At 55.7% G+C, this 26648-nt stretch overlaps 1 protein-coding gene across 2 annotated transcripts in view; it reads right to left on the bottom strand.

Moving 5' to 3' along the window:
• Positions 1–7697: 7697 nt before the first annotated feature.
• Positions 7698–26648, bottom strand: part of FLT4 (fms related receptor tyrosine kinase 4) — a 38943-nt gene continuing 19992 nt past the window's right edge. The window contains exons 9-30 of one of the 2 annotated variants that reach the window (XM_024116310.2): positions 26230–26384; positions 25978–26140; positions 24372–24498; positions 23152–23260; positions 21795–22157; positions 21372–21518; positions 21141–21272; positions 20864–20970; positions 20435–20570; positions 19856–19960; positions 19391–19504; positions 19104–19192; positions 18812–18962; positions 18240–18334; positions 17724–17846; positions 16467–16578; positions 15080–15179; positions 14617–14722; positions 13833–13984; positions 12758–12878; positions 11592–11677; positions 7698–7959 (exon numbers count right to left, since the gene is read on the bottom strand). In XM_024116310.2, coding sequence (XP_023972078.1) covers positions 7761–7959; positions 11592–11677; positions 12758–12878; positions 13833–13984; positions 14617–14722; positions 15080–15179; positions 16467–16578; positions 17724–17846; positions 18240–18334; positions 18812–18962; positions 19104–19192; positions 19391–19504; positions 19856–19960; positions 20435–20570; positions 20864–20970; positions 21141–21272; positions 21372–21518; positions 21795–22157; positions 23152–23260; positions 24372–24498; positions 25978–26140; positions 26230–26384 — 2992 coding nt within the window. In that variant the 3' untranslated portion in view covers positions 7698–7760. The remainder of the gene's footprint in view (positions 7960–11591; positions 11678–12757; positions 12879–13832; positions 13985–14616; positions 14723–15079; positions 15180–16466; positions 16579–17723; positions 17847–18239; positions 18335–18811; positions 18963–19103; positions 19193–19390; positions 19505–19855; positions 19961–20434; positions 20571–20863; positions 20971–21140; positions 21273–21371; positions 21519–21794; positions 22158–23151; positions 23261–24371; positions 24499–25977; positions 26141–26229; positions 26385–26648) is intronic. The other variant, XM_055091524.1, reaches the window with a different exon arrangement.

The following is a 26648-nucleotide window of genomic DNA, read 5'->3' as shown; positions in this document are numbered from 1 at the left end:
GGTCACATTGCCTCCTCCTTTTATATGTGTGTGTGTGAAATCTCTGCCTCCCTCTTATAAGATTTCATGTGATTGCATTCAGGGCTCACTGGCTCATCCAGGATAGTCTCCTCATCTCAAGGTAATTAACTTCATCACATCTGCTAAGACTATCTTTCCATATAAGGTAACATTCAAAGGTTCAGGAATTAAGAGCTGGATAGTTTGGGGGTACTTCTCAAGCCACCACATCCTCCAAGATCTGCATTACCTCCTCCCCACCAGGTCAGTAGAGGGTTGCCCAGAGGGATGTTGGAGCCCACTTGGCACAGGGTGAGGGTGCAGAGGCGAGCAGAAGCCATCAACCTCTGCCTGGGCCTCCCCTGTGGCTCTGACTTCAGCAAACACCTGGGGAGGGTGTCTGGCAGTTGTCGCTGTGCTGTGCCACAGGCAGCAAGGCCAGCAGCCCCTTCACGTTGGGCTGGGGCCACCTTGCAAGGCACCCTCTTCCGTGAGGTCCCAGGAGCTCTCTTATTCTCTTCTCATTCTCTTTCTGTCAGACCAGCATCTGTGTTTCTGAGCCCTGTCTGAGAACCTGGCTAAGTAAATTATTAAGCAAACTGGAAAGGACTGTGGACACCAATTCCACCTCTCAGTGAGGAGTGTGATGCTCTGGGTGGGCGGACCCAGCTGCACCTTTCACACCAGTGGGCAGCTGGTGCCTTGGTTACTGCACATCGCTGGAAGGTCCTTAATGCCCACTTTTTTTTTTTTTTTTTTACGATAACTCTCTATGGTGTACTCTCCTTGTATCTGTGATGTTCCTCAAGTATAAACGTCTCCTCTGTCAATCTCTGAAGCCGGTGCACACACAATCCCAGAAACAGCCCTCATGGTGCCCTTCCTCATTCCTCTGTGCTCCTTTCCCACGGAGGCTGGGCATGGATGGGCAGTCCTGAGGGGCTTCCCAGGATCCTGGGGCCCCTTTGCCATAGCCTGGTCTCAGAGACTCCCCCTGCCCATATGGCCACCCTGTCCCCTCCCAGGGAAGTCCTCCTGGGCCAGGACTGCCACATCAACCAACCAGGAGACCCCTCCCTCTCCTGTCCTGAGTAGTCACCATGACTCAGGTGGACATGTCCAGGGCTCTCCTGGGAGCCCAGATGAGGCCATCCCAGCAAGGCTTTGGGGCTTTTTCTTATACAAGTCGGAATGGCTGAAGATAAGCAGGCTGGGGGCAGGGCTAGAGTAGGACGGTTGCTGGGCTCAGAGCTGTGGTGTCCTGCCTATGGTCATGTCATGAATCTATTCCAACAACCCACTTTGGGCTCCTTTCTCTTCCTCACAGCTCAGTCATCTGGGCCCTGAGGCTCTGAACTGTGTTACAAACATGTCTATTCCCATCTCCATGGGCAGCTTCCCTTGGGTCAATACTGATTGGGCTCCCTCAACTACTTCCTTCTTCCTCTTTCCTGTCCACGGCACTCCTCCCTGAAAAATCCTGCTGTGGACAGGGTCAGCTGCCATCCACATGGTTTTGCTGTGTGGGTTCCCGGCATTGGTGAAAGTGATGGCTTAAGCAAAGACTGAAAATCTGGTTTTTCAGATAGGTGTCCCCCCTGGGGTGACAAGCCAGCAGCCAGCAGTACCAAACCTCAGACACTGTTTCAGGCTCGGGGGACAAGCCACTATCCCCAGGGGTCTCCCATGAGGTTCCTCCAGGTTGCACTGCTCTAAGCAGCTGTGCTGACTGCAGTGGCTGTGGCCAAGTTGTGTCCTGTATAATTAAGTCCAGTCCACCTGTTTCAGCCTGGGCTAAAGTGGGGCCCTACAATCCATGGACTGAAGGTGTAGCCAGCAGTCATCCCTTAAATGGAATGGTATCACCCTTACGAGTCAGAAGAAAGGCAGCTCAGAGAAAGTCAGTGACCTGCCCGGGGTCCCCAGGTCAGTTCCAGGTGTGTCTGCACACCTGGCTCTCTTCCCATGCTTTCTACTGCCCCTCAGGACTGGGAGGTCCCCCACTGACCAGCACCTTGTGTTGCCTCCACACACTGGGACTGGGAGCAGCTGCCTGCCAGGTGAGGAATGGGAGCTGGTGGATCAAACCCCATGGGATGTCCCAGCCCAGACTCCAGATCAAGGCCCAACCCACAGACAGAAAATCTCCCTGCCATCCCAAAGTGAGGACTCTTTGAAGCTGATTCAACAGGTTAAAACCCAAGGGTTTAATAGCAATCCCTTCTGTTACTCCCACCTCTCCAGGCCATGGAGGGAACCATGACACCTATCTGTGCCCAAGGGGGCCAGGGCTTCCATTCTGGGGAGAGGGAGCAGCCTCCTTCCAAGTGGTCCACACCTGGCTATCTTGCTGCATGCAAACCAGCTCTGATGGACTTCTGGCAGTAGCCCAGAGCAGCCCAGAGATATCACCCTGGGAGCCATTCTGACCTGCCTAACTGGACCCCGTGTCCCATGGAGGGTGACCGAGGCCTTCAAAGATGCTGCCCCACCACCTTCCAAAGCCCTCAGTTCTCTCTCCCCAACCTCTCTTAGTTCCTCCCTCAGCACCTTCATTATCCCTCCTGCCTCCCACATTTGGCTTATGACAAACTTTGCTACCTATGGCTCCAGCTGGGAAGTAAAGAGGTTTCCATCTGGCTCTGAAGAGACAGAGGTGCACCCACTCCACTGCGGTCCAGGACAGGAATGACTCACTTGCCCTGCAGTGGTGCCTGCAGCCAGTTGCTCCAGCAGTTTCTCAGAGGGTTCTGAGCTAGGACCCTTACTTCAATCCCCACCCAGAGAGATGAGCCCCAGCCAGGAGAGTGTGGCAGGGCCCTGCCCTGGGATGTTTGTATGCCTTCCCTTCACAAGTGAGTGGCTGGCATAGAGGTGGCTTTAGTTTGGGGTGTGACACTGGCCCTCTGGACACGGCCTCAGCAGGCTTCCCAGGAGGGCTAGCCCAGGAGCAGTCCCAGGGACTCAGGAAGGAAATCAGGTCATGTCACATGGACCCAGCTGTCAGCACAGCACAGCGGGCACCTCACCCGAGCGAGCAGACAGAAGCCCAGCAAAGGTCGGGAGCCAGAGGCCACTTTGTGGCCAGGCCCTGTGCCTACCCCATTCTCTCACTCTTCGGGCACCTGCCGTGTTGCCTATACCCCGCGGCTGCAATGCCCACTGTTCCGGACTCCTTTTCAACTTTCATGGGCAGAGTCCCTCCGACAAAGGCAGATTTTGGCGGCAGTGGGTTTGCTGTTATTTTTACCTCTATAATAATTCTAAATGTGAATACAGAAAAGACCCCCATTGAGTTTGGACATTTTAACTTTACAATATCATTGGTTGAATTTAACCACTTTCCCTTGGTGAATGTCTCAACCCAGGAGTCAGCCATCCAGATGCCTGCCTGTTCACCCAGCCCAAAGTGCACCCACATGTTGTGGGAATAAGTGCCCCCACTGTGCCCAGTTCCAGGTGGGGCTGCCCTTCTGGGCTACTCTTGTCCTGCCTGGGTTGGATGCTCAGGGATGCACTGAATGTCCCCACCTGCCCTCACTACCCAGAGCACCAGAGACTCCAGGTGTGAATAGGAACTCGGCCAGCGAGGGCACCATCCAGGAGCATCTTACCAGGCAACAGTGTATTCCCACCTCAGGGTCCCCCAGCCCCTCCCATGTCCCAGGAACATTCTCTTCTCTCCTCCTCTCAGGCCCCAGCCCTTCACAGGGTGCCACCACCCCCTTGTCCCACTTGCCCTCCTCCCCAGTCTCACACTCCTATTCATTTCTACCAGAGAGCCGTAAGTCACCTCCTTTAGAAGGAATCAGGCCAAGGGAACACTTGAGTGTCCCTTGATTCTGTCCTAATGTCACCACTGCCCCTTTGCATCGGGACCTGCTCTGAGCCACGCATTGTCCTAGGCCCTGGGACATGGCAGAGTCCCTGTCCCCACAGTTCCCATTGTAAGGAGTGACATGTGGGTGGAGCTCTGCACAGGAGGAAGATTGGTTTGGAAGGCCTTGGGTCAGAAGGAAGGAGGGACCTGGGGGTGGGGTGGGTGGAGGTAAAGAGGAGAGGCTGGCAAGAGCCCATCCTTTGGGTCCTGGGAGCCCAAAATTAGGAGTTGGTTTCTTGTCTTAAGGTGAAGTTTAGAGAAAGTGGTGATGAGCGCTGACTTACATTTATGCTCTTGAAGGAGAAGAACAGGACCTCCTGGGAGCTGGGTGAGGCCTGGGTGGGGAGAGTCTGGGCTGCACCAGGGTGGGATGTGAGGGGCAGAAGAGGACAGCTTTGGAAGACGCCAGAAAGGCAGAGGAGTTCTGTTCTTAGTTGGGTCCTTATCCAGGTTAGATACGTGGAAAAATCCCTTTTCCTAAGTGGTCTTCTATAAGAGCCAGTCCTAAGACCTGCTCCACCCACATTGCCTGAGGCCCAGGGTGTTCTCAGTCCAGGAGGAGGGTCCAGGCGCCTAAGTACCAAGGGAAGAGCCTGGAGGATGAGCAGAGGAGGGTGACACAGAGCCTGACCCACACCCAAGGAAGGGTCTTCCTGGCTTCCTCAGGCCTGGGAAGGGGCCAAATTCCAAATGGAAGAAGAAATAGTTCAAAAGAGAGGAGAGAGCCATCACTGGAAGCACCCAGGATCTTCTGGATGTCCTGGGGGAAGACAGAGGGACACCCAGAGTGGGTAGGTCAGGACTCCAGCCCTGTCAAGCTGGGCTACAGAGTCCCTGACCTTGATGTTCACTGTCAGTAGGGGGAACCCAGGAAACAGCTTCCAGCACAGACACTGGCCTCCCCCACCCCCATGGTGGACCCTCCGGGCCACTTGTCCCTAGGAGGCCCGGGCCAACTCTTGAGGCCGGGCACCTCAGCCCAGATAATCAGCTACAGAGAGTGTCCAAGGTTCTGGCCAGTGCCCATGTCATGGGGTCCACCCCACCAGATGTCCACATGCAAGTTCAGAGAGGGAACTGCAGCATCACCAAGAAGGAGGCCTGCCCTGTGGACCCCTGAGCGAGGCCTGGGTGCCATGAGCCACCAGGCAAAGAGCCTGGGCCAGGCTGTGCTCTGAAGTCTGTTCACAGCTGAGAGTGGAGAATGTGGCACCCTGAGGCTGGGTGGCCCTGGGCCAGGCACTGCCCCTTAAGGCCTTAGTTTCTCATTTGTGACTTCCTGAGTCCAGGAGTGCACTCAGTCATGGAGGTGACCCTGGGTGCACGCTGAACCCCTCTTGTCCTGTCCCCATCTGGGTCTGTGATGGAGGTGGTCATAGGCTCTTTCTGGGGTGGGGGGTGAGACTTGGAGAGCTGATGGCAGGCACCCAGCCTGGGCTGTGCTCTCAGGCCCATGGGCCACCGGTGCTTAGGGCCTGAGGCAGCATTTGGTTCTAGTAGGTGGGGACAAAGCACTGTCACTTTATTCATAAAGTAAACATTAGGAGAGTACGTTCCTAGCTCTCTCAGGAGCCAAGCTGGGCGCTTCCCAGCTCAGAGTGGAACCCTGTGTCCTGGTGCTTCCAGCACCCTCTGCTGGTGGCTTTGGGAGACTCCACAGCCTACTGGGCAGAGAAGGGGGGCTGAGCTGCCTCTGCTGCCCTTTTCTTTGTGTGGCCAGTCCTGTGACCTTGTGGGGCTGATGATCAGCAGAAGGAAGGCTGATCACAGAGACCTGGGATTTAGCTGAGAACCCATTCACTGTAACTCAGGACTGGCATCAAATTTATTATTATCTTTTGTTAAATATTTTATATTTTCAGAGCATATGTTCTACAAGAGGGGTAGGGCTAGATTTTCTTCCCAGTACATTTTTGTGTGTGTAGTTATGTGACAGGAGAATAAGTGACACAAAGAGGTGGTACACATGTGAGAGGGGTCTCAGACCTGGGCCTCTGCACGCAAATCATGAGTTGCTCCTCTGATTGAAAATAGCCTCTGGACTTCCACCAGGTAAACCTGAGACCCAAGTCTCACAGGCAGGTGACATCAGAGGAGGAGGTCCACTGGGGACAGTCATACCTGCATTCACCATATCTTAAAGGAACAATACACAATGTGGGGGGGGGGGGTTCCTGCCGTATTTTCAGAGCATATGTTCTACAAGAGGGGTAGGGCTAGATTTTCTTCCCAGTACATTTTTGTGTGTGTAGTTATGTGACAGGAGAATAAGTGACACAAAGAGGTGGTACACATGTGAGAGGGGTCTCAGACCTGGGCCTCTGCACGCAAATCATGAGTTGCTCCTCTGATTGAAAATAGCCTCTGGACTTCCACCAGGTAAACCTGAGACCCAAGTCTCACAGGCAGGTGACATCAGAGGAGGAGGTCCACTGGGGACAGTCATACCTGCATTCACCATATCTTAAAGGAACAATACACAATGTGGGGGGGGGGTTCCTGCCGGGCAAGCCCCTGCTCGCTGCACGGCCGCCTGTCCTGCAAGCGTCTCATGGGGTGGGGGTGGGGTGTCAAACATTGTGGTGCTAACTGGGATGAGGGTCTTTCTCCTGCTAGGGGTGTGGGCAGCTAGGGAGAGTGAACTGGGCTGGGGTGGGGGGCCCTGGGCAGAATGGCTCCAGCCTCCAGATGGTCCTCTGCTGTTCTGTGAGAGTAGAGGCTTGACCGGCCTGACTCACTCCCCAGGGCACTGATGTCAGGTACAGATCAGGGGGCAGAAGACAGGGCCTCCCTGGGGCCACAGGCACATCCACTGATTGCCTCCTTGTATAGAGCTATGCTGGTGGGTCCTCTGGGCCAGCCCCAAAGCCTTCCTTGGTGGAACCCACAGTGTTTGCCTCTCATAAGGATGTTCACAGCTTAGGATGGTGCCTTGGGTGGCAGATCTAGGTCCCAGAGGGAAGAACCAGGTGATTCTCAAATGGGGCAGCTCTAGACCATCGGGTGATTCTTCCAGTTCTGGGCTAGGCAGGTGAGGCTGGGGACTTTCTCCAGAGAGAGGTGGCCACAGTGGGGTCTGTTATGACAGCACTTGACTGGGTGTCAGAGGCAAGGATCGTCCAGATTCAGAAACACCTTCCCTGGGCTCCCTTCAGGCTGAAGTTTTAAAAAGTAAATTCTTCACAGCAGCTCAAATAGTCTCTGAAGTTCTAAGGAAAAAAACAATGTTGAATAGTACTTCTCAACACGCAGGAGAAGAAGGCTTGCTGTAACTGGCTCGGCACTGTGGAGACGGCTTCTCTGAGCTGTTTGGCCAGGCTCAGGAGAGGACACCCCCATTCCCCCCACAAATTTCTCATTTGTTGCTTTGAGCTGGAATGCATCTTTGAGCCATATGCATCTTCTCCTGAGCCTTGGAGTGGCTCATGAAGAAAGCCATTCCCACGGGAAGAGAGGCTGTATGGAGGGGGCAGCATTTTGGGTGCGTGCTGGGAGACCACAGCTGAACCTTGATTACTATGTGATTCTCAGACCCTCATATTCCTCATCAGAAATCAGGGATCACACCACCCACCATGCTGAGAGGAGGCACCCAAAAAGATACTTCCCATGAGAGTGCCTGACCCAGGGCTGGTCCCTGTGGATGTTGAGCTAAGTGGAATCTGAATCTGAAGGGGAGAAGGGCCCAGGGATCAGCAGGGTGGTCCTGGGCAGGCATAGTTATGGAGTTCAAGAGAGCCCTGGGGCCTGGGTTTTGCTCTTCCCCAGACTGAATGAGATGAGTTCCCAGCCTGGGCCTCCAGCCCTCTGCTCGCTGGCCAGGCACGGTCCCCACCAACTGTTGGAGCCCAGGGTCCAGTGGGCCTTGCCCGAAGCTGCTTTAGTAGCTGCTGTCTGTGAAGAAGGGCACTTGGGCAGATGAGATGCCGTCGCTCTCCTCTGGTGGCCCTGCCAGCTCCCCGTACTCGCTGTTGTAGAACACCTGGCCCTGGGCCCCCGGGTCTGGCCTCTGCCGCCTCCCTGGTGGGTCAGGGTGTGCCATGGTCACGTCCATATTCCTGCCTGGTCCTTTACAGCTGCTGAGACAGGGAAGGTGATGTCAGTAAGAAAAGAAGAGAAGAGTGATTGAAACCATGTTGGGTCTGATAGGAATCACCAGACACAACTGGAGCAATAAGAAAAGCCAATGGAAGCACACGCAGACTTGACTTAAATACAAAAACAAACCGATGTGACTGTTGGCAAACACCAGAGCTTTCTTTGTCCCAAGCCTGGGTGTGGGACAATGGAGAAAGCCCAACTTCATCCCCCCAAACCTGCTTCTCTCCCAGTCTTGCCCATCTCTGTAAATGACACCAACGCTGATTCAATGACTCAAGCACCTGGGTGCCATCCTTTCTTCCTCTCCCTTTCCCTCATCCCTTATATCCAGCCCACCCAGAAGTCCTGTCCTGTCTATTCCAAAATGCATCCATGCCCCTCAATCCATGCTCTGCCCCTACTTTAGAGTGAGCTGCCATCACTGCATGCTCTGGGCTGCTCTAGCACATCTTTCTTCTCCCACTCATGCCTCCCTATAGGCCAGTCTTCAGAGATTCTTCAAGTTAGATGGTGTCCTTCTCCTCTTGATACACCCTTGAGTGGCTTCCCATCACCCTCAGAATAAAATCCAAGCTTCTCCCCCTGGGCCCAGGAGGCCTTGCTGCTTCCAGTCTCCACCTTGCCTCACTGATGGCCCTATGATTCTCCCTCCTTAGCACTCATTTTCTTTGAGATTTTTGAAAATTTGTTTCTTTGCTTTTGCTTCTGTTTCTGCTTTGCATGGTGCTATTGAAAAGCCTGATGCCAATCTCTCTCTCTCTCTCTCTTTTTTTTTAAGTGACTTGGTCTTTTTGCCTGAATTCCCAGAATGTTTATCTCTAAAGTCTAATAGTTCAACTAGGATATGCCTCAGAGTTTACTCTTCTTGGGCCAGTTTTCCCAGATACCCTTCCAATATGTAGATTCAGGTCTCCTTTTATTTAAGAGTTATCTTGATTTACATATTTAAAATATTAGTTCTATTTCACTGTTGGCATTCTTCCTCAGAGACACCAATTGTACATAAGTTGGATCTTTTCTACTCAACTTCTAAATTTTTCACGTTCCTTCTGACACTTTTTTACCTCTTTACTTATTTCAGGTTTAATTTCTTGACTTCTTTTCATGTCTATCAAATGTGCCCTCCACTGTAAGTCTGATCATATCTAATTGTCCCTTGGGCACTCTGCTCTTCATTTTTGAGAGGGTTTGTCTTTTATTTCAATTTCTTCCATGAATTTAGTCAGCTCCCATTTGATATCTTCACACTGTTCATCCATTTCTTTTCTGAATTTTTGAATTTATGATTCATTGTGCAGCTGCTTATTTAATTATAAATTTAACTCATGTTGATGTGTTGTATCACAGTTTTTCCATGCTTTTTTTTTTGGAGTGTTTACAGCTACTGAAAACTTTTAATTCTAATTTTCTTTTTTATTCTTATATGGATAGTGCTTATTTTTTCTGTTCATGATTATTCACACTGAGATTACCCTATGGAAGGGGGGCCAGGGATGTGGGTGTCTCCCTAGGTTTCTTCATTCAGGAGTGCTGTATCAGATCCACATCACCTTGAATTCCTTCAACTGCATCCCTCTTTCCAAAGGCTCCGTTTGTGTCCCATGCTGTATCACCACTGGGGACCAGCCAGTCACTTAGCAGGGAGTGCTGGACCCCCTCTTGGCTGCTGCCATTCATCCATACTGACCAACCACAAGCCCAGGGTTTCCAGATCTTCCTTTCACCTACAGACTTGGATGAAACACCACACTACAGGGAATGAGATCTGGCATCCTGAGTGGCCATTGAAAGGGCTGGGTGAACCACCTGGAAGTGAGGGTGAGTTAACTTCCCATAGGGTGAGTACTAACCAGTGGTTAAGAGGAGATAGGAAAGAACTGGGAAGATAAACTCCCTCCTTCTCCCTGATAGATGCCTCCAAGGCACATTCCATCCTTGCACCTGTTTGGAGAATGTTCCATATGTCAAGTGAATGTACCTGCCAAGTCACCTGCTATACCACCAGGCACCTGAGGTGTACACTCACTTCCTGCTCACTGCCCTTTCAGAAGCAGTGCCTTCCCAAGACAGCTCTTCTAGAGCTCATACTCCATTATCTCCCCAGTCTGTGTGGCCACCGTCCCAAGGACCTTTACATTCCCTTCTCACAGGGCAGTCCCCATCCTGCCCTCCTTCTGCCAGGGCTTGGGCATGGCTCTGCTGGTTCTGCTGCTGAGTTCTATACCCACACATAGCTGGAGTCTCTCCCCTGGTTATATCATAGGCATGGGCTCTGAGAGGCCTTGTTCCATGTGTTGTTTTTAGGAAGATCTGTGGAGATTTGAATTTAACTAGCTACCATCCTCTGGCTCACCCTCTTACTGAATTACTTTTTGGGGAGATAAAAAAAAAACTGTTCTATAAAGAAACAGCCAGAAACTCTTTCTGTCAAAGAAATTAGCATTAATTCTCCAAACCTAGGTTACTAATAGAGATCACCAGGTAGAATCAATAAAAACAAAAAATGCCAAGATGCATGATACAGATGCAGGAATTATGCCTAGGCATACGACCCCACAACCACCAGTGTCCACAGTGCTGCAAACATGCCCTTTGTAAGCTTCTGGGAAAATAACAGATATTTGGCTAAGTTGTAGAGGTCTTAACTATACCTATCAGAAAGGCGAAAAATGGCATCAACTATCCTAATGTAATACAAATTAACACCTGTGGTCTAGGGTAAAATATTCAGAGACAACATCTGTTGATTCAAAAACAGCCTAGGCAGAAGCCAAGATTTGCTCTGAAAAACTGTGTCAGATGACCCAAAAAGGGGACCCTGACAGACACAGGTGTCAAAGGTGGAAGTGAACGGTCTGAACACAAGGATCTGAAGAAAGCAGAAAAGAGCACTGTTTTATATAATATTGTAGGTCCTGTCATTTAAACAGCTATGAGCAAGTCAACTAGTAAAGTGGATAAGTAGATGTTTAACTACTTTATATATACCCTTAAAAGTTTAAATATTCAGGTTTTTTGTTTGTTTGTTTTTTAGAGACAGGGGCTATCTTTTTTTTTTTTTTTTTTGCGGTACGCGGGCCTCTCACTGCATGTCCCCTGCATCGGCAGGCGGACTCTCAACCACTGCACCACCAGAGAAGCCTGGGGGCTATCTTCTTGGGCAAATGGAGGTCACTGTTTATGCAGGTCACCCCGCTATGCAAGCACACAGGAGGATTTCTCTGTAACCATATTCTTATCAAAGTAGGACACCAGCCAGCTCTAGGTCACATGAACTGTGGCTTCCCCTGGCTGGGGGAAGGGTGTTACATGCATTGGGCATGGTGGATCTTTCCTGGTTTCACAAAGAGATATTGTCTGAGCATCTGTCGAATGGCAGGGAGGTTTGGGGACCAGCACCAGGCATACTTGGTCAGGACAGTGATGGGGGAGAGGGGGTCTTTGGTAAGGCTGGTGGACAAAGGCCTCATGTCCCAGAGTGGCCTGCCTTGAACACACAGAAAGGCACTATGGAGCCATGAAAGGTTTCAGGTAAGAGAGTTACAGGCACGTGCCGGCCTGGCCTCCCTTCCCTGGCCCCTTCCAGGAGAGGAGGCTCCAGAAGCCCTACCTGAGCCCACTTTCTTGTCTGTGCCTGCTCTCCAGCCGCTCAAATTCCTCGGAGGCCAGCACCATCCCACTGTCCGTCTGGCTATCCTGTGCAGAGAAAACAAGCCAAGGCTGTGGGCCCCAAGGACCTGCCCCGCTGCCAACCTGACACTCATCCTGCGGGAAGTGTGCGGGAAACAGGCATCCGTTCCATCACCAGATCCTGTAGGTTAGGGTCACATGCCCCCACCACAGAGGGAGAAACTGAGGCCTGGCTCAGTAGTGAAGCCATGCCTCACTACTCAGGAGGGTGGCAAAACTGGAACACCCCACTGGGAGACATAAAATGTGGCTATACACATGCTCAAGGCACAGGCAGAGTGGGAGCACCAGGAGAAACAGGGAAAGTATCGAAAGGACCTGGCAGCTCATTTCATAGAAAAATGATCCTTAGACACATCCCAGGTTTAGGGGGGCTAGGTCACCTTTAGCCTGACTTGGCATGGTTTTCATTTCGATTTCCAAGGAGGGGAACTGCACTCTTGTCAAAGATGGGGGCCCCCCAGCGTTTTCATCTGGCCCTGGGAATGGGAGCCCGGGTCTGCATGGCTCTGGTCCAGGGCACTCACTGCTGCCTCTGCACCCAGCATCCCCTGGGCCTGCGCTCACTCACCAACCCCATCTGGAGGGAGGCAGGGAGGCTGTCTGTGCCTTCAGCCTCACGGAGCTGTAAGAGGTCTACTCTGCTTGACCACATCTGAGAACACAGGTGGTTTTTCCTGCCCCTTACCCCAGCCTCCTCCTCTAGTGACACAATCTCCTCCTCTCTGGCCATGCGGCTTGATGACCACCAAAGGGGGATCCTGACTCAGGCTGATCCCAGGAGAACCATCTAGAAGGAGTCATCTTTCTGCTGTGTTCCTACTAGGGTTTCTACCTTGCTGGGAGAGAAAGGGGGTGCTAGGGAGGTGAGCCCCTCTGTGACTGAGGAGGGCACAGGTGAAAGCAGCAGAGACACGGTGGCACTGCATGGGTGCCCAGACCCCAACATGCCTGAGGCACAGCCTGGACTTGACATTTTCAAGCTGGTTTCTGCTGCTGGCCTCAGGACTTCCTGACATCTGACTCCCTGTGGAAAGAGCCCAGTGGCCCTGACCTGGGGCTCACAGGTGCACCCACCCCACTTACCACTGAGGTCTTGTAAGTTGTCAGGATCATGGGAAATTCTTCGAACGTTTTCATCCTGAAGGGACCCTGGGTCTGAGTCCCCCTGGCAAGGCATCCCGGAAAGGACACACAATTATAATATCTGTGGGGAGAAAACGTAAAGTGCTGAGAAACGCACTCCAGCACCCTTCCTGAAAGCTCTTTCCACCTCTCATTCTGCATGCCTCTCCAGTGGGGAGGGTGTGGAAGGTGAGTGGAGGGCACCCAGCTTATGTGTGACATGGAACTGGAGAGAGACTGGGGGAGGACTTCACCCCAGGATGGGCCACCCTGTACAAGACAGGCAGTCCCGGTGGTGCTGCAAGCTACTGCCTGACCCGCACGTGCGTGTATGTGTGTGCACATTCGAGTGCCTGTTTGGGGGCTGGTGGAAGGAGCCTGGCAAGAACCAGCTGGGTGTTCCTGTCCCCCAGGCCTGGCTTTGCTCTATGCTGGGGAAGATAGGGTGGGGAGTCTCAGAGCCCTTCTCTCAGCAACGTCAATGGGAATGTGGATACACGACTTTCTTGGACTATAGACATACACTGGCAAGAGACCTCTGACCCCAAACTCTGGGAACTTAGGCTGCATTCTAAATCCTAAATACAGGTTAGTGAGTGACCTGCCCTGCTCCCAGGGTCCCTACCAGTGGCCCTTGGGACTCACCCATCTCCCCACCTGCTCCGCTTTCTTTCCCTGCAGTGTGGAGCTGGCCAGGGCATTGTGCCTGAGATGGGCACTTCCTTGAAATTGGCAGGGGGAGGGCCTCTCAGGGGCTAGGAGTGCAGGCGAGCAGAGGATTCCAGAGGGAAGAACTGAGGAGGTGTGGAGAAAAGCAAAGTCGCAAGGCTACATGGCCTTGGAGGGGCCCCGAGACTGACCAGGACAACCAGGGCGTCACTGACACTGGCACTGTCATTTAATGTCACTTTGTTGAGTTGGTATACAATGGCCTCTCAAGTCCTTGTAGTTCACTTTTCCTTGATGACTGATGAGGATAAAACATACTATGTCCCCCTTGCCTGGGAGACCCCTGGACCTGGAGAGGGTGGCTGACCTGGCAGCCAGGCTGTGCCGGTGCAGGCTCGGTGGGCTGTCCTCCATGTCAGCATCAGTCTCCATGACATGCAGGGCCGTGGTGGACGCCTGCAAGAAGCTGCCCTCCTCTGAGCTCTGAGAGCCACAGGAAACCACGCAGTCCTCCTCTTCCTAGCAGGAATGCACAAATGGCCAGGGTCAGAGGACCCTGTGCCCCCTTAGCCCCACCCCTGCGCTCAGGACTGCTGGAGTTCCTGACCCTTCAAGTGCTGTGCTCAAGGGCTCCAAGGACTAAAGGAGCAGGCAAATTCTCTCCACAGCCCTCCCAGGTACCCCATCTAAGGAGGAGGTAGGCACAACAAGAGCATCCTCACTCCAGAGCCCCGGCTGCTCCACAGCCTCAAGAACCAGCACTAGTGCTTCCCACCCCCTTCTTGGGCAGAAGTGGACCCCAAGTGCCTGCCTCCAGCCCCGGGCAGCAGGCAGCTCCCTGCTCCCTCCTCCAGGTCCCAGGGCACTTGCTGAGGCCCTGAGCTACCCTGAGCCAGCCCTGAGCTGTCTTTGTTCCCCATCCCTGTGGGGGGAGATACAAGTCAAAGGCAGGTGAAGGGGGCAGAGAGACAGAGAGGGAGGGAGAGAGAGGAACACACCACTATTCTGCTGGGAGACAGGGCTCCTTGTAGGCTCCCTGAGGACCAGCCTGGGGCTCTTCATGGGCAAAGTTGGGCTCTGACCATCCACGTGATTGTTCCTGGGTTGGGGCCAGAGGTTGCTGTAGCAGGACAGGGAGAGTGGGGGCTCACCTGATGGCCCCTGCCCTGAAGCAGGTCCCCCAGGATCTCCACCAGATCTGAGAATGCAGGCCTCTCTTTGGGGTCTCCGGCCCAGCAGCTCAGCATGATGTGGCGTCTGCGGGTACAGCCAGATGCTGGATTGTGTTCTGAGTGCACCCCTCACCCTACCCCAGCAGACCCCAAGCCCCCTGCCTAATGACCCCTCACTCCTGCTCTGCCTCCCTCCCTCCCCAGGGCTTAGGTAGGGCTGTCCCTCCTGCCTGCAGGGAGGAGAGTTGTCAGTGGACCAGTGGTGGAGTTAGAGACATGTCTGCAGGCCTCCAACCCCACCCCTGTGACCGAACAACCTCCCGCCTCCCACCCTTGCCTGCGTGCTGCCCTTCCCATGCCCGTACACAGCCCCTCTTCCGCTTTCCCAATGTCCACCCACCCCTCCGGCCCCCAGTGCCTCACAGCTTCCCAAGAGACTCACATGGCAGGAGTGGCCAGCTCTGGGGCCCTCATCCGGGTGCCTTCCTTCAGCCGTTGGCAGAACTCCTCATTGATCTGCACCCCAGGGTATGGGGAGGCCCCTGAGGGCAGGAACAGGATGGGTGGGTGGGTGGGGAGCAGGCTACTACTGTTCAGCCCAGACCCCGAATCGCCTCTCTCCCGGCCCTCCATGGCAGAGGGCTTGGCCTGCTGCTCCCCTCCCCCGCTGCTAGCTCTTCATCTGGTTAAGAGGACAGTGGCACTCGCTTGTTAGAGCTGCCATGAGCATCACCGCTTATCACAGGCACATTAGCGAAAACATGTCCCATCCTGGGATCATCAGGGTCAGTAGAGCTTCGACGAGCCAGTTGAGCTGCCCTGTCACAATGAGCCCTCTTAGGAGAAGCTTTCTCTAATTCATCCTTAAGTCCTGTGGCCGTACCAGCAAACAGGACCTAACCCCTCCTAGCTCCCCTCTTGCCTCTCCTGACCAGGGGAAAAACAGTTCCTGCAAGCCATACAGCAGTGGAACGACCCTTTTAAGACAAGAGTCAGACTGCTCTATCCCTCCATCAAAACCCTGCATGGCTCCCAGTAGACTTAAATTCCAGGTCCTCCTCCCAGCAGGCCTGCAGAGGCTGCACGAGCCACCTCTCCTAGCTCTCGCTGCATCTCCCAATGCCACCTGCTTACATCCTGCCCACCTCCAACATGCGGGGACCATGGCCATGGCTAACCCCTCACCCTGGACTGCTGTCCTCCCAGGCCCACCTGCCTCTACTCCAACTGCCTTCATCAGCCTCGGCCCTCCTGGCCCCTCTGGCTCACACACAGTGCTGTCCTTCCTGTGCTCTTCCATGCTCTTTTATTTTTAGTAACAGCATTGGTCACGGCTGCCATTCAGTGTTTTCACTTTCCCACTTGTTTACTGCCTCACCCCTACCCTGGTGGGGGGGGCTTCACCTTGGTCCCAGCAGGGCCCAGGTTCCCATGTGAGGTTCTTGCAGGTGTGGTCATTGAGTGAGCACCCAGTCTCCTCCCAGCCGCTCCCAGCCCTGCAAAAGCAGGAGCAGCATCCCCAAATGGCAGGTGAGGAAGGGGCTCAGCCAGGGAGGGAGAGATCTGGGGGAACTCGTATGGTGTTACCCTCTGTGACCTGTGTTGACCCCAGGGGCTGCTGAGTGAATGCAGGATTCTGCCCTGGCACAGGCCAGAGGTGAAGGGGAGCTGTAGGGGGCTCTCCAACCACCTGCCTCAGAATGACCTGGGCTGCTCACTCCAAGTGTGCACCTCTGGGCTGCTCAGCCCCCTGTGCAGAGGGGCTGGTGGAGTGACCTGGAACCTGTGATCCTGCCTGCCCCCTCCCCTGCACCCTGCCCTGGACTCACCCAGGGAGAAGATCTCCCAGAGCAGCACCCCAAAGGACCACACATCGCTCTGTGTGGTGTACACCTTGTCGAAGATGCTCTCGGGGGCCATCCACTTCAGGGGCAGTCGGGCCTGTGGGAGGCACATGTGTCCCCAGTGGGGGAGAGAAGAGAGGGAAGAGGCCAAACCCTTGGGCAGCCCTCCTCCTGCCCCCAGTCTCCCCAGGACTCTGTGGAGTCACATCCCAAGAAAGGCTTTTTGGTCACATCCACACTGTGTATATTCGGATGGCTCTTGCAATTTGCCCTGTATTCCCTCTCCCCCATCCTGCAGGTAGGATGCAGAAGCCTTCATTCCTCCCTTGAAGGCTTCTGCCCTGCTACTGTTCTCCTGGGTCCATCTGGGTCCCTCTCTTCCTCTGTGCTCTCCCAGGGAAAAATTGCAGCCCTCCTCCAGCTCCAGACCCCTCGGCCCAGCATCTTGAGGAACACCCGTATCCCTGCACACCCTCACCAGCTCCACCTTTCTCCACTCACTTGGTCCCCAAGCTGGAAGCATGGCATCATTCCTGATCCCTCCTCCTGTGGCTTCCGATGTGCCTTTCCTCCTATGGCTTCTACCTGGGAGCCCTGAGGGCCATGGCCCTTCCAGAATTGCCTCTGCCTCCACCCCAGCACCCCCACTCCCCTCTCCTCACAGCCTGCAGAGGGGGGGGCTTCTGGAAGCCTCACAGCTGACTCTTACTTCCACACACCTGCCAGTTAGAATGAAGGACAAAAGCCTTCACGGTGGGCCTCTCATAGCCTGGACCCATTTTGCCTGTTGACCTCCCTCTAAGCCTCTTCCTTCCTCCCCTGGGGCAAAACCCTAATCAGCTATGGATGCTCAGATGCCTGCCTCTGAGCACCACCAATGAGACACAAGTTGCACCTAGCACCCATGTACTTTGCTGTGACCCTGCTACACCAGGTCTGTCCACCTCCAAGACAGACACCATGTAGGGTCCACCTCTTCATGCCCAGCCCCTAGTGGGCAGGCATGGGGAGTCAGTGCCCACCTAATGGACCAAGGTACGGGGCCAAACATAAGCTCCAGTTGGAGCACTGTGGTCCCTGTTTGTCAGCTCCTGTCTCCACTCACCTGCTCCAGGTGCCTCAGCAAGGTCACCAGCATCCCCGTAGGCGCAGGACCTCAGACCTTCCATGTGGATGGCAGTGAGTCCACCACCCTGCTCCATGGCCCCCAACCCCCATCCTCCCTCTGTGGTCTGCACTCACACTGCCCTTGCGCACATAGTCAGGGTCTTTGTAGATATCCCGGGCCAGGCCGAAGTCACAGATCTTCACCACATCACTTTCTGACAGCAAGATGTTCCGAGCAGCCAGGTCTCTATGGATGCACTAGGGGTGCAATGAGGTGCAATGCAGTGATCAGTGCAGGCCCCTGGGGCCACACCCACACCTAGAGCTCCAGGGTGCCCCACCTGAGCCCTGCTCTTTTGAGAACAGATCTCTGTGTGCCCCCAGGACTTGCCATGGAGAGAGCTTGTGGAACCGTGCAGACAGCAGAAGAGGCTATGCAGCGGGACAGACTGATTCTATATCTATCTCTGCCTCTGACTAGCTGGAGATCTTGGGAAGTCAATTCCACCCTTTTGGCTCAGTTTATAACTCTGCGAAGCGGGAGAGATGCGCCTTGATCATAGTTGTGCTGTGGGGTGAGCTGGGACCAAGCTTGACATGCTGGTGAGTTTTTGCCTTTCTCCCCTCTGAAGAGCCTGCCGGGGCAGTCACCTTGCGAGAGGCCAGGAACTCCATCCCTCGGGCCACCTGGAAGCTGTAGCAGACAAGGTCTTCCATGGTCAGTGGGCTCAGCCACAGGTCCTCAGCTGCACAAAGAAGCAAGGCTGGCTCAGGAGGGTCCTCCTCCGTGACTCCCATCTTCCACCCAGCCCCAAAGGAAGCATTTGTTCACTGAACCTGGCTGCATCCCTCCTGGCCAGGCTTAACAAGCATGTTGGCCCCCTCTCCTGCCCCTCAGCTTCCATTCTCTCTGTGACGCCCACTAACCACTTCCAGAGCAGTGAATACTGTTGCCACACTAGACCTCTGCTCCTGCGACTTCTGCCTGGACTCTCCCCACCATGTTTGAAGGGCAAACTCCTGTTTATCTCTAGATGTCCAAATCAAACATCAAAAGTCTCTGTGAAAACTGTTCCTGGGGTGTCCTCCTTTCCTAAGGCAGAGTGCCATGCTCTCCCACATAAGTGTCTCCAGGAGGGCTCCAGGCTGGCTTATCCCAGGGTCCCAGATCATGAGGTATGAGTGTGCCAGCCAACTCAGGCAAGGGGAAGCCAGACTCTTACCTTCTTGGACCGGAGGGGCTCGTCCTGCCCCACCCTTGCCCATCAGGAGCCTTGTGAGGAGGGCCCTGTCGCTGCTCCCTGGCCTCCTCCGGTCAGCCTTGGCACTCTCCACCATGGAGCAGAAGCGCCTTCGCTGCTCAGGGGACTCCTCCTGTGATGCACAAAGCAGGTCCGAGGAGGAGGAGGCTGGCCATCTACTGCAAAAGCACTCCCCACGCCTTCTCCCCACCCCATCTAAGCGCCTTGCCTGCTCACCAGCAGAACTCTGGCCCCTGGTGGGGCGCCTACCTACCGCGTAGGGGTTGAAGGCCTCCCGCTTGGCGCGCAAGAAGTTGGAGAGGTTGCCGTACTTGCAAAACTCCACGATCACCATGAGGGGGCCTGGGGCAGGGCAGGAGCCAGGAGCTTGGTGACTGAGGGCACGCTGGAGGGCAAGCACCACAGCCATGGCCCTGCCCCAAAGCCCTCCTGCGCCCCTCCTCATCCCCGCCCATTCCCAGCCCAGCTGGCCCTTCACACCCACAGAGACAGAGCACCCTGGGGGACTCACCCTCCCGCCAGGGCACCCGAGCTCTTTACCGTTGGGCTTGGTGCATGCCCCCAGGAGGTTGACCACGTTGAGGTGGTTACCGATGTGGATTAGGATTTTGAGCTCTGACATCAGGGCACGGTGCTCGCTGGCTGTGGCGCCCTCTGGAGGGAACATGGGGGCTTTGCGTGGTGCCCAGCCCACCACCCAGCCCCTGCACGACCCTCTTTCCGCTCCACTAGCTAAGCTGAGGCAGGATGGCCAGTGCTCTTGCTGGTGGGGGCGCAGCACATCCCACCTGCCTCTCTGAGGCAAAGGGTTTAGGTGGAACTGGTAAGTATTACTCAGAGATGAGCCCCAGGCTCGGCTCTGATTCCCATGGACTCGCTGTAGAACCTAGGGTAAGAATCTGTTCTGAACCTCAGTTTCCCCTCCTGTACCACAGACCCACCAGCCCACCCAGAGCTGCTGATCCTCATCAGCTCAGGCACCCCTTCTACCAGCTGACCCCACACCTTTCAGCATTTTCACGGCCACAGTGTCACAGCTGCTGCCCTTGTTGATGCCAAAGGCCGAGGCTTCCACCACCTTCCCAAAGGCCCCATGGCCGAGGACTCTCCCTGTGGGGGCAGGGAGCCAGTTCCAGGTGAGCTGTATGGGGGTGAGGGTGGAGAGGGTTGGGCAGAAGGGACAACCCCTGTGGAGGGCCAGGAAGGAAGGCCCAGGAGGCGGAGGAAAGTCAGGCTCCCCTCTGCCAAACAGGAAGCGCATGGGGAGCGGGAGTGGGAAGAGAGGGAGAGGAGAGGCAGACAGGAAGGCCTGCATCCTCTCCCAGCAGGTGTGTTGGGCCCACCCTGCTTAGAGCAGCAGGAAGTGACCTCGGGGGCCTGGGAATTGAGAGCCCCAATCATTGTTCTGGGGATGCATGCCTAGATGGACAGGTCAGGCCAGGTGGGGGCTAGGTGGGACTTTCTGGCATGAGTTCTGAGAATGGAGGGATTTCAAGGCTCTAGCCTGCCCAGCCCCACAGCTGCTGAAGTTGTCTCTGCCCAGCAGTACAGGGTGGGTGAAGTGGGCTGGGTGCGGGGTCTCACCGAGGTGCAGCCGTTCCCTGGGGAACTCCCACTGACTGGCATCATAGGACAGGTATTCACACTGCTCCTCCAAAGGCACTTCCCCAGGGTCCATGATGATGGACAAGTAGCCGGTCTTGATGTCTGCATGGGTTGGCTGGGGGTGTGGACGGGGACAGCTCATTGACTTGGCCATACCACCCTGGCTTGGGTAAAACTTTGCCTGGGACAGATGGGAGCTCCTTAGGGACTTTCAATATAGGAGGGGACAGATGGACAGACAACCTCTGGTCCTGTAAGAGCCCAGCATGGAGGGGTCCGGGAGGCCTCCCAGGATACAAGGCTTCCACGTGGAACGATATTCCTTAACTGAAGGGCTAGCCAGGGTGGAGAGAGACCCCATCCCCATGAGGAGCTGGGGAGAGACTCAGCTGGGGGAGGAGTGCTCACCCTCCTCATGTTACAGAAGATGAGGAGGAGGAGGACCCAGAAGAAGACGGCGATGACCCCGGTGCCAATAAGGATCACGATCTCCATGTTGCCTTTATCCTCGGAGCCTGAGTGGGCAGAAAGAGGCTAGTGTGTGCGTGTTGTGAAGGGGGAGAGGGTGCACCCTGCGGGAAGTGCCCCTTCTGGTGGGCACAACTAGCAGTGAGGTGGCCACGAGAAGACGGCGCCAAGGGCAGGCGGAGAGGGTGGGTGGAGGGGCGCGAAGGGGAGGCCGGACCTTCCACAGCCACGCTGGCGGAGGAGTTGACGCAGCCCTTGGCGTTGCACACACTGCACAGATAGCGCCCGGCATCCTCCTCGCGTACGCGCTGGATGCTCAGCCTCTGGTTCGAGTCCGCCAGGTCGATTCCTGCAGAGATTTGGGGTGCAGGTTCGAGTTCAGGTAGGTCTGGGGCCTTGGCCTCACCAGCTTCTGGACCCCGCCCTTTACCCACGTCCATCCCCCTACCGGACTCTTCCTCCAGCGGCCTCTCATCTTTGTACCACACGATGCTGGGCATGTGCGCCCCGGCCACCGGGCACCTCATCTCCAAGGAATCGCTCACATTCACCAGGAGGTCGGTCAAGTTCTTCGTGAGCCGCGGGACTTCCAGGGCTGGGGGTGGGATGGAGACGGAGCTAAGTGAAGCTGCAGAAAGCGGGAGGGCACTCCAGGAAGGGGCCCTCCAGGGCTGGGAACTCTCGAAGCTGAAGGGTCAGGGTTTGAGCTCGGGGGTGGGCCGGGCTGCGCACCTCCACAAAAGGGCTGGGGAGGGTGACGCTCTTACAGGCTCGGGCTCGGGAATGGACCGCCCAGGCGCGTGCTGGGCTGGGGGTGAAGGCTCCTTGGGAAGAGCCGCCCTGCCCTGCCCTCAGGCCCTGCCTGCCTCACCCTGCACTGACAGGTACTTCTTGTGGCAGTGCTTGTCGTGGCTGCGCCGGTCCTGCACCTCGCACACATAGTCGCCTTCGTGTTCCGGTGCCACGCTGGGGATGGTCAGGCTGAGCGTGGCGTGGCGCGCCCCGGGCGCCGCCTCCTCCAGGCTGGCCGCCAGCGGCGTGGCGAAGAGGTGCACGTTCTTGCAGTCGAGCAGCAGTGGGTTCCCGTGAGCGTCATGCAACGTGGACAGGTTGAGGCGGTACCAGCGCAAATGCTGATAAGTGTAGTTGTCGGCGCGGCAGCTCAGGCGCACGGCCTGTCCCTCTAGAGGATCTTCTGATGGCTCCGATTCTATGCTGAAGCCATCGGGGATGGCTGGGGAGGGAGGAGGAACCACTATGAAGCTGTGTCACAGTGTTGGCTCACTTACCCCCCTGCCCAAGGGCTCTCTCTCCCTTTTTCATTGGCCTTTGGACTAACTCAGCTCTCAGCTAAGGGTGTACATCACGTGTATCTGGGGCAGGGACACCACTCTGGAGCCCTCTTCTCCCTCTCGCTTACAAGAGACCAGCTCTCTGAAGTCATTTCCACCAGGGTCTCCTCCGTCCTTGCCTCTCTCTAGCTTTTTCCTAGACAAGCCCCAACTGGCTGCTCCTCCTACCTCTCCCAGGATCACAGATCATCACTGAGTTCCTTGCTACCAGGCTCAGCAGGGGCCTGAGTCCCCATTCTCCCCACTACGGTCCTCCCCTTGAAACAATCTGGTTTCATTAGCTTTTGGCAATGCCTCCCAATTTCCTTTTGTCCCTCTGGCCATGCACTGTCAAGGTCCTATGGGCTCCTCTCCCCACCAAAGTGTTCTCTTTGGCTCCATCTTTCTTCCACATGCCCTCGTCTACACCTCTGGGCCCAGTGACTGTCCTTCCATGATCTTCTTAGCTTTTCTGAGGTCACTAACAGTTTGAGAATCTGAGGAAACTATAGACCTACTCCTCAGGGCAAAACGCACATAGGAACCAGCTGCTGTGCAGGATATAGGGCTTAGGAAGGGGGTGGGAGGGAAGTGGAGTTAGGCGGAGCTGTGGGGAACAAGAGGGCACCCGTAGGGGAGGCACTCCAGGTCTGGGGGCAGATGGTGCCAATCCATCCCAGTGGATTACCACCCCAATCCATATACCTATGTCCTCCAAATCTATCCCTCCTGCCCAGACCCAGGGGCCCAGTGGACCCTGGATATCTCTCCTGGGTGCCTCAAAGTCACCAGAACTCAATGGGCCCCAATCTAGGCATATCATCTTCTCCCAGGCCTGTTCTCCTCCTGTGCCCACCTGGTTCCTGACCTCCATCCAGGCCTGCCCAAGTCACTCACTGGTCACGTAGAAGTAGATGAGCCGCTCATCCTGGCCCACTTTGTTGAAGACCACGCACTTGTACATGGCAGACACATTGGCATCCTGGATCACCAGCTTGCTCACCGTCTGGACAGGACATGTGTCAGGCATAAGGATCCATTTCCTGCATGAGTTCCCCTACCCCAACCTCCTTTTCTGCATGGAGGTTGCTGTGCCCACCAGAGTAATGGGGAAAACTGAGGCTCTGAGCTGGAGATGACCAAAGCTCAGAGACAGTACCAGGAATGGTGAGGCATGGAGAAGGTGGTGAGGCCCTCGGGCAGCAGCAAGTGGTGGCTCCCCAGAAAACCCAAGGAACAGCACAGCACTATGGACAGTTGGCCTCAACTGTGGCTGAGGTCAGAGGGCAGCATTAGGCAGGACCAGAGAGACCTCTGGCTGTGGATGGGTTCAGGCTGTGGCCATATTGAGGAGGGGACAGGGGCCTGGTAGCACTGGGATGGTCCAAGCCAGAGTTAGGATTCATGCTCTGGTCACATCAAGGGTCAGCCTGTGGTCCATTGGGAGAAGCTGGTCACTGTGTGAGATCCTTGTGATGTGCCCATAAATGCCCCAGGGCTTTTGTGATGTGCCCACAAGTGCCCTGGGTAGTTGCAAGGGGAGGGCCTGGGTTCCAGGGCTCCAGAAGGACTCTGGCCTGGGGGGAGTAGGAAGCTTGGAAGCAGAGGAGGAGAGAGGGCCATAGGCCCTGCCTACCATCCAAAGACCCCACCCCCCAACCCCAAGCCGGGCACTTCCTGGCCAGCCTGGAACAGGAAGAGGCTCTGGAGGTGTGTAGGAAAACAGGAAGTGACTGTAGGAAGTGGGTGCCTTTGTTCAGTCCTTCCCCTGCCTGGCCTCTTCTAGGCATTGCCCCCAGCCTGAGCCAGCAGCTCAGCAGCCTTTGGTAAGGATGGAGCCGGCCCCCAGCCCCAACCCTCCCAGCCCTGGGTGGCTTGGGCCCATGGCCTTGAATCTCAGCTTCCCTGTTTGGAAAGCAGTTGGAGGTTTGGCCCCCACAGTCTACATGCAGGCAGGGAAACTGATGGCCAGAGACACTGCAGAAAGGTTGCTGACTCTCAGTTACTATCGCAAGAGCTCTGCAAGCCCAGCGGAAACCTAGAAGGCCAGGAGAGGGCCCCACCCCGCCTCCTTTCTTCTTCTCCCCCAGCCACTCAGTGGCCTGGTTGGCCCATACCTTATTTTTGCCCTCCACAAACTCAGTCCAGGTGTCCAGGCTCTCAATGGGGTTCACAGCATCCTGCATGGTCACCTCCCTCCAGTCCTGGCACTGTGGCATTTGGTCTCGCTGCTGCCACTGCTGGCTGCTGAAGACAAGGAGGGGCAAGGGCAGGTCAGAGATACAGGCAGAGAGGGCCCACACTGGGGGTAGGGTCAAGCTTTTCTCCTACTCAGATTCATCTCACATCATGGTGGGTAAGGCTGGCCCTTGGGCTGAAGTGAGAGAGGGGGGCAGGGGCTTTGTTTCCGGAACACTATTCAGGGCCTGGCGACCCATCCTGCATGAGCTGCCAGACACAGCCTTCCCCAGTAAGCCAGGACCTGCGCCTGCAGAGTACCACAAGCCTGTGGCTCTGCAGTCATCCTCTAGTCTGCTGTGCCTCCTGCTCCTACCTGCATGTGTCCCTTCCTGCAAAGTCCACCCAGATCTCCTAGGGCAGGAAAGTCACCAATCCTGTTACAGGAAGCCCTCTCCCTCCCTACCCCTTCTAGAGCTGCAGCCCCTCCCTGGGCTGGCTGTGCACCCCAGCACCTTTGGTCTCCTGCTGGGATGGGGGTCTGGGGGGAAGGGGTGGCCCAAGGGAGGCTCTTGTCTGCCCCTAATGGAGCAGAGTTGGCCCCAGGGTTCTGTAATCATGCAGAGCATAACGGTAGAGCGTAAGAGGGAAGCACATTTGGAGGTGCCAGTGACCTGCAGCCTCGTGAACTAGAAGAATCTCTTATGAGCCTTGAATGCTGTGGGCTGGCCACCCTGACTGAACCTTCCTAACTGACCATGCCAGGGCCACAGCCCCTTTGCCGGTATAGCCACCCTGTCTCCCTTGGGTCCCCAGCTCCTGTCTCTCCCCAGCCTGTGACCCTGCACCCTGCCCATTAGGATCTCTTGCTAAAAGGCAAATGTGACTAGTTACTTCCCTGCTCAACACCATTCGCTGGTTCTCTAGTGCCTTCCAGACCACTGACCACCTTGGCCCCTCCATTCCGGGCCCTTGTTTGTCCAAGTTTTCTCTGTTCTCCCAGACTGTCTGTCCTGTTGGCGCCCAGTCAGGTAGGGCAGTGTGGCCCAGCAGTTGGGCAAGATCTGCTGCTTATTGCCATGACCTTAGGAAAGTCACCTCCCTTCTCTGACCTCACTTTTCTCCTCTCTAAGGGGTCATGGTGAGTGCTGCATAGATGAGCTGATGAGCATTGGACATGCTTAGTGTGCCTTGGGGCTTGGTACAAGTCTCACAAAACTAGCCTAGCTCTGCCTGTTTGGTGAGAGGTGTCCTCCCTGGTGCCCAGAGGTCCTCTCCAGATATGCAATTGTGTGTCTGGGGGGCTTTGCTTTTAAGGGAGGTGGGTGGGCTGGACCATCCCCAGTGTCCAGCCCGGCCTGACTGATATAAGCGAGCCTTGCTCAGGAGAGGTGAGGTCAGGGATTGGCTACAATCCCTGAATCGCGATAGGGTTCAGGTTTAGAGCAGGGGTCTGGGGAGGGCTGTGGACAGTAAGTAGGGGTTATGACTGAGGTTGGAGATTGGGCTGGGAAGTAAGGGGAGACAGGGTGGAGCCACACTTACGGGCTGCGCTGGGTGAAGGTCTTGCAGGGCGTCCACGGCCGCCAGTGCCACTGGATGCTGAGAGGAGGGGGCACCCCATAGGCAGTACAGGTGAGGGCCTGGCGACTATGGCGGGAGTAGATGCTGGGGGAGGAGGCCTCCTTCTCGTGGATGTGGGGAGGCACTGGGGACACAGGCAGACAGCCAGTCAGTCAGCCACCCCCACCACACCCGCCTGTCCACCATCTCCTCTCCTGTCCTGCCCACACATACCATTTACCACCAGCTCCAGGCTGATGTTGCGCCTCAGGCCAGCTGCGGAGTTCCACAGGGCGAGGGTGTAGATGCCCGCACTGGCTTCCGTCACCTCCTTGAGCACCAGAACGTGTGGACTATGGCGCCCTGACACTGCCTTTCTGTCCTTGTACCTGGACCAGGAAGGGAGTTCAGGGAGCTGTGCGGACCCCTCCCCGGCCCTGTCCTGGCACTCTTTCCATGAAGCACCCCAGCCCCTACAACTGGGATATACTGTCAGGAGGCAGGAGAGGCCAGGAACAAGAGGCCCCTCCTGCACCAGACCAGGCACTGGGAAGAGTAGTAGGGGTGTGGGCTGCAGCAGCTGATGCTGGACTGGGGAACAGATGGCCTAAAGGCTATGGGGATGGTCTCCGGGCTCAACCTACCGGGTCTCA

The sequence above is a fragment of the Physeter macrocephalus genome, chromosome 2, assembly GCF_002837175.3.
Source record: "Physeter macrocephalus isolate SW-GA chromosome 2, ASM283717v5, whole genome shotgun sequence".
Lineage (NCBI taxonomy): Eukaryota > Metazoa > Chordata > Mammalia > Artiodactyla > Physeteridae > Physeter > Physeter macrocephalus.
Note: the sequence above shows the minus strand (reverse complement) of the source record. Positions and strands in the feature narration are given on the sequence as shown.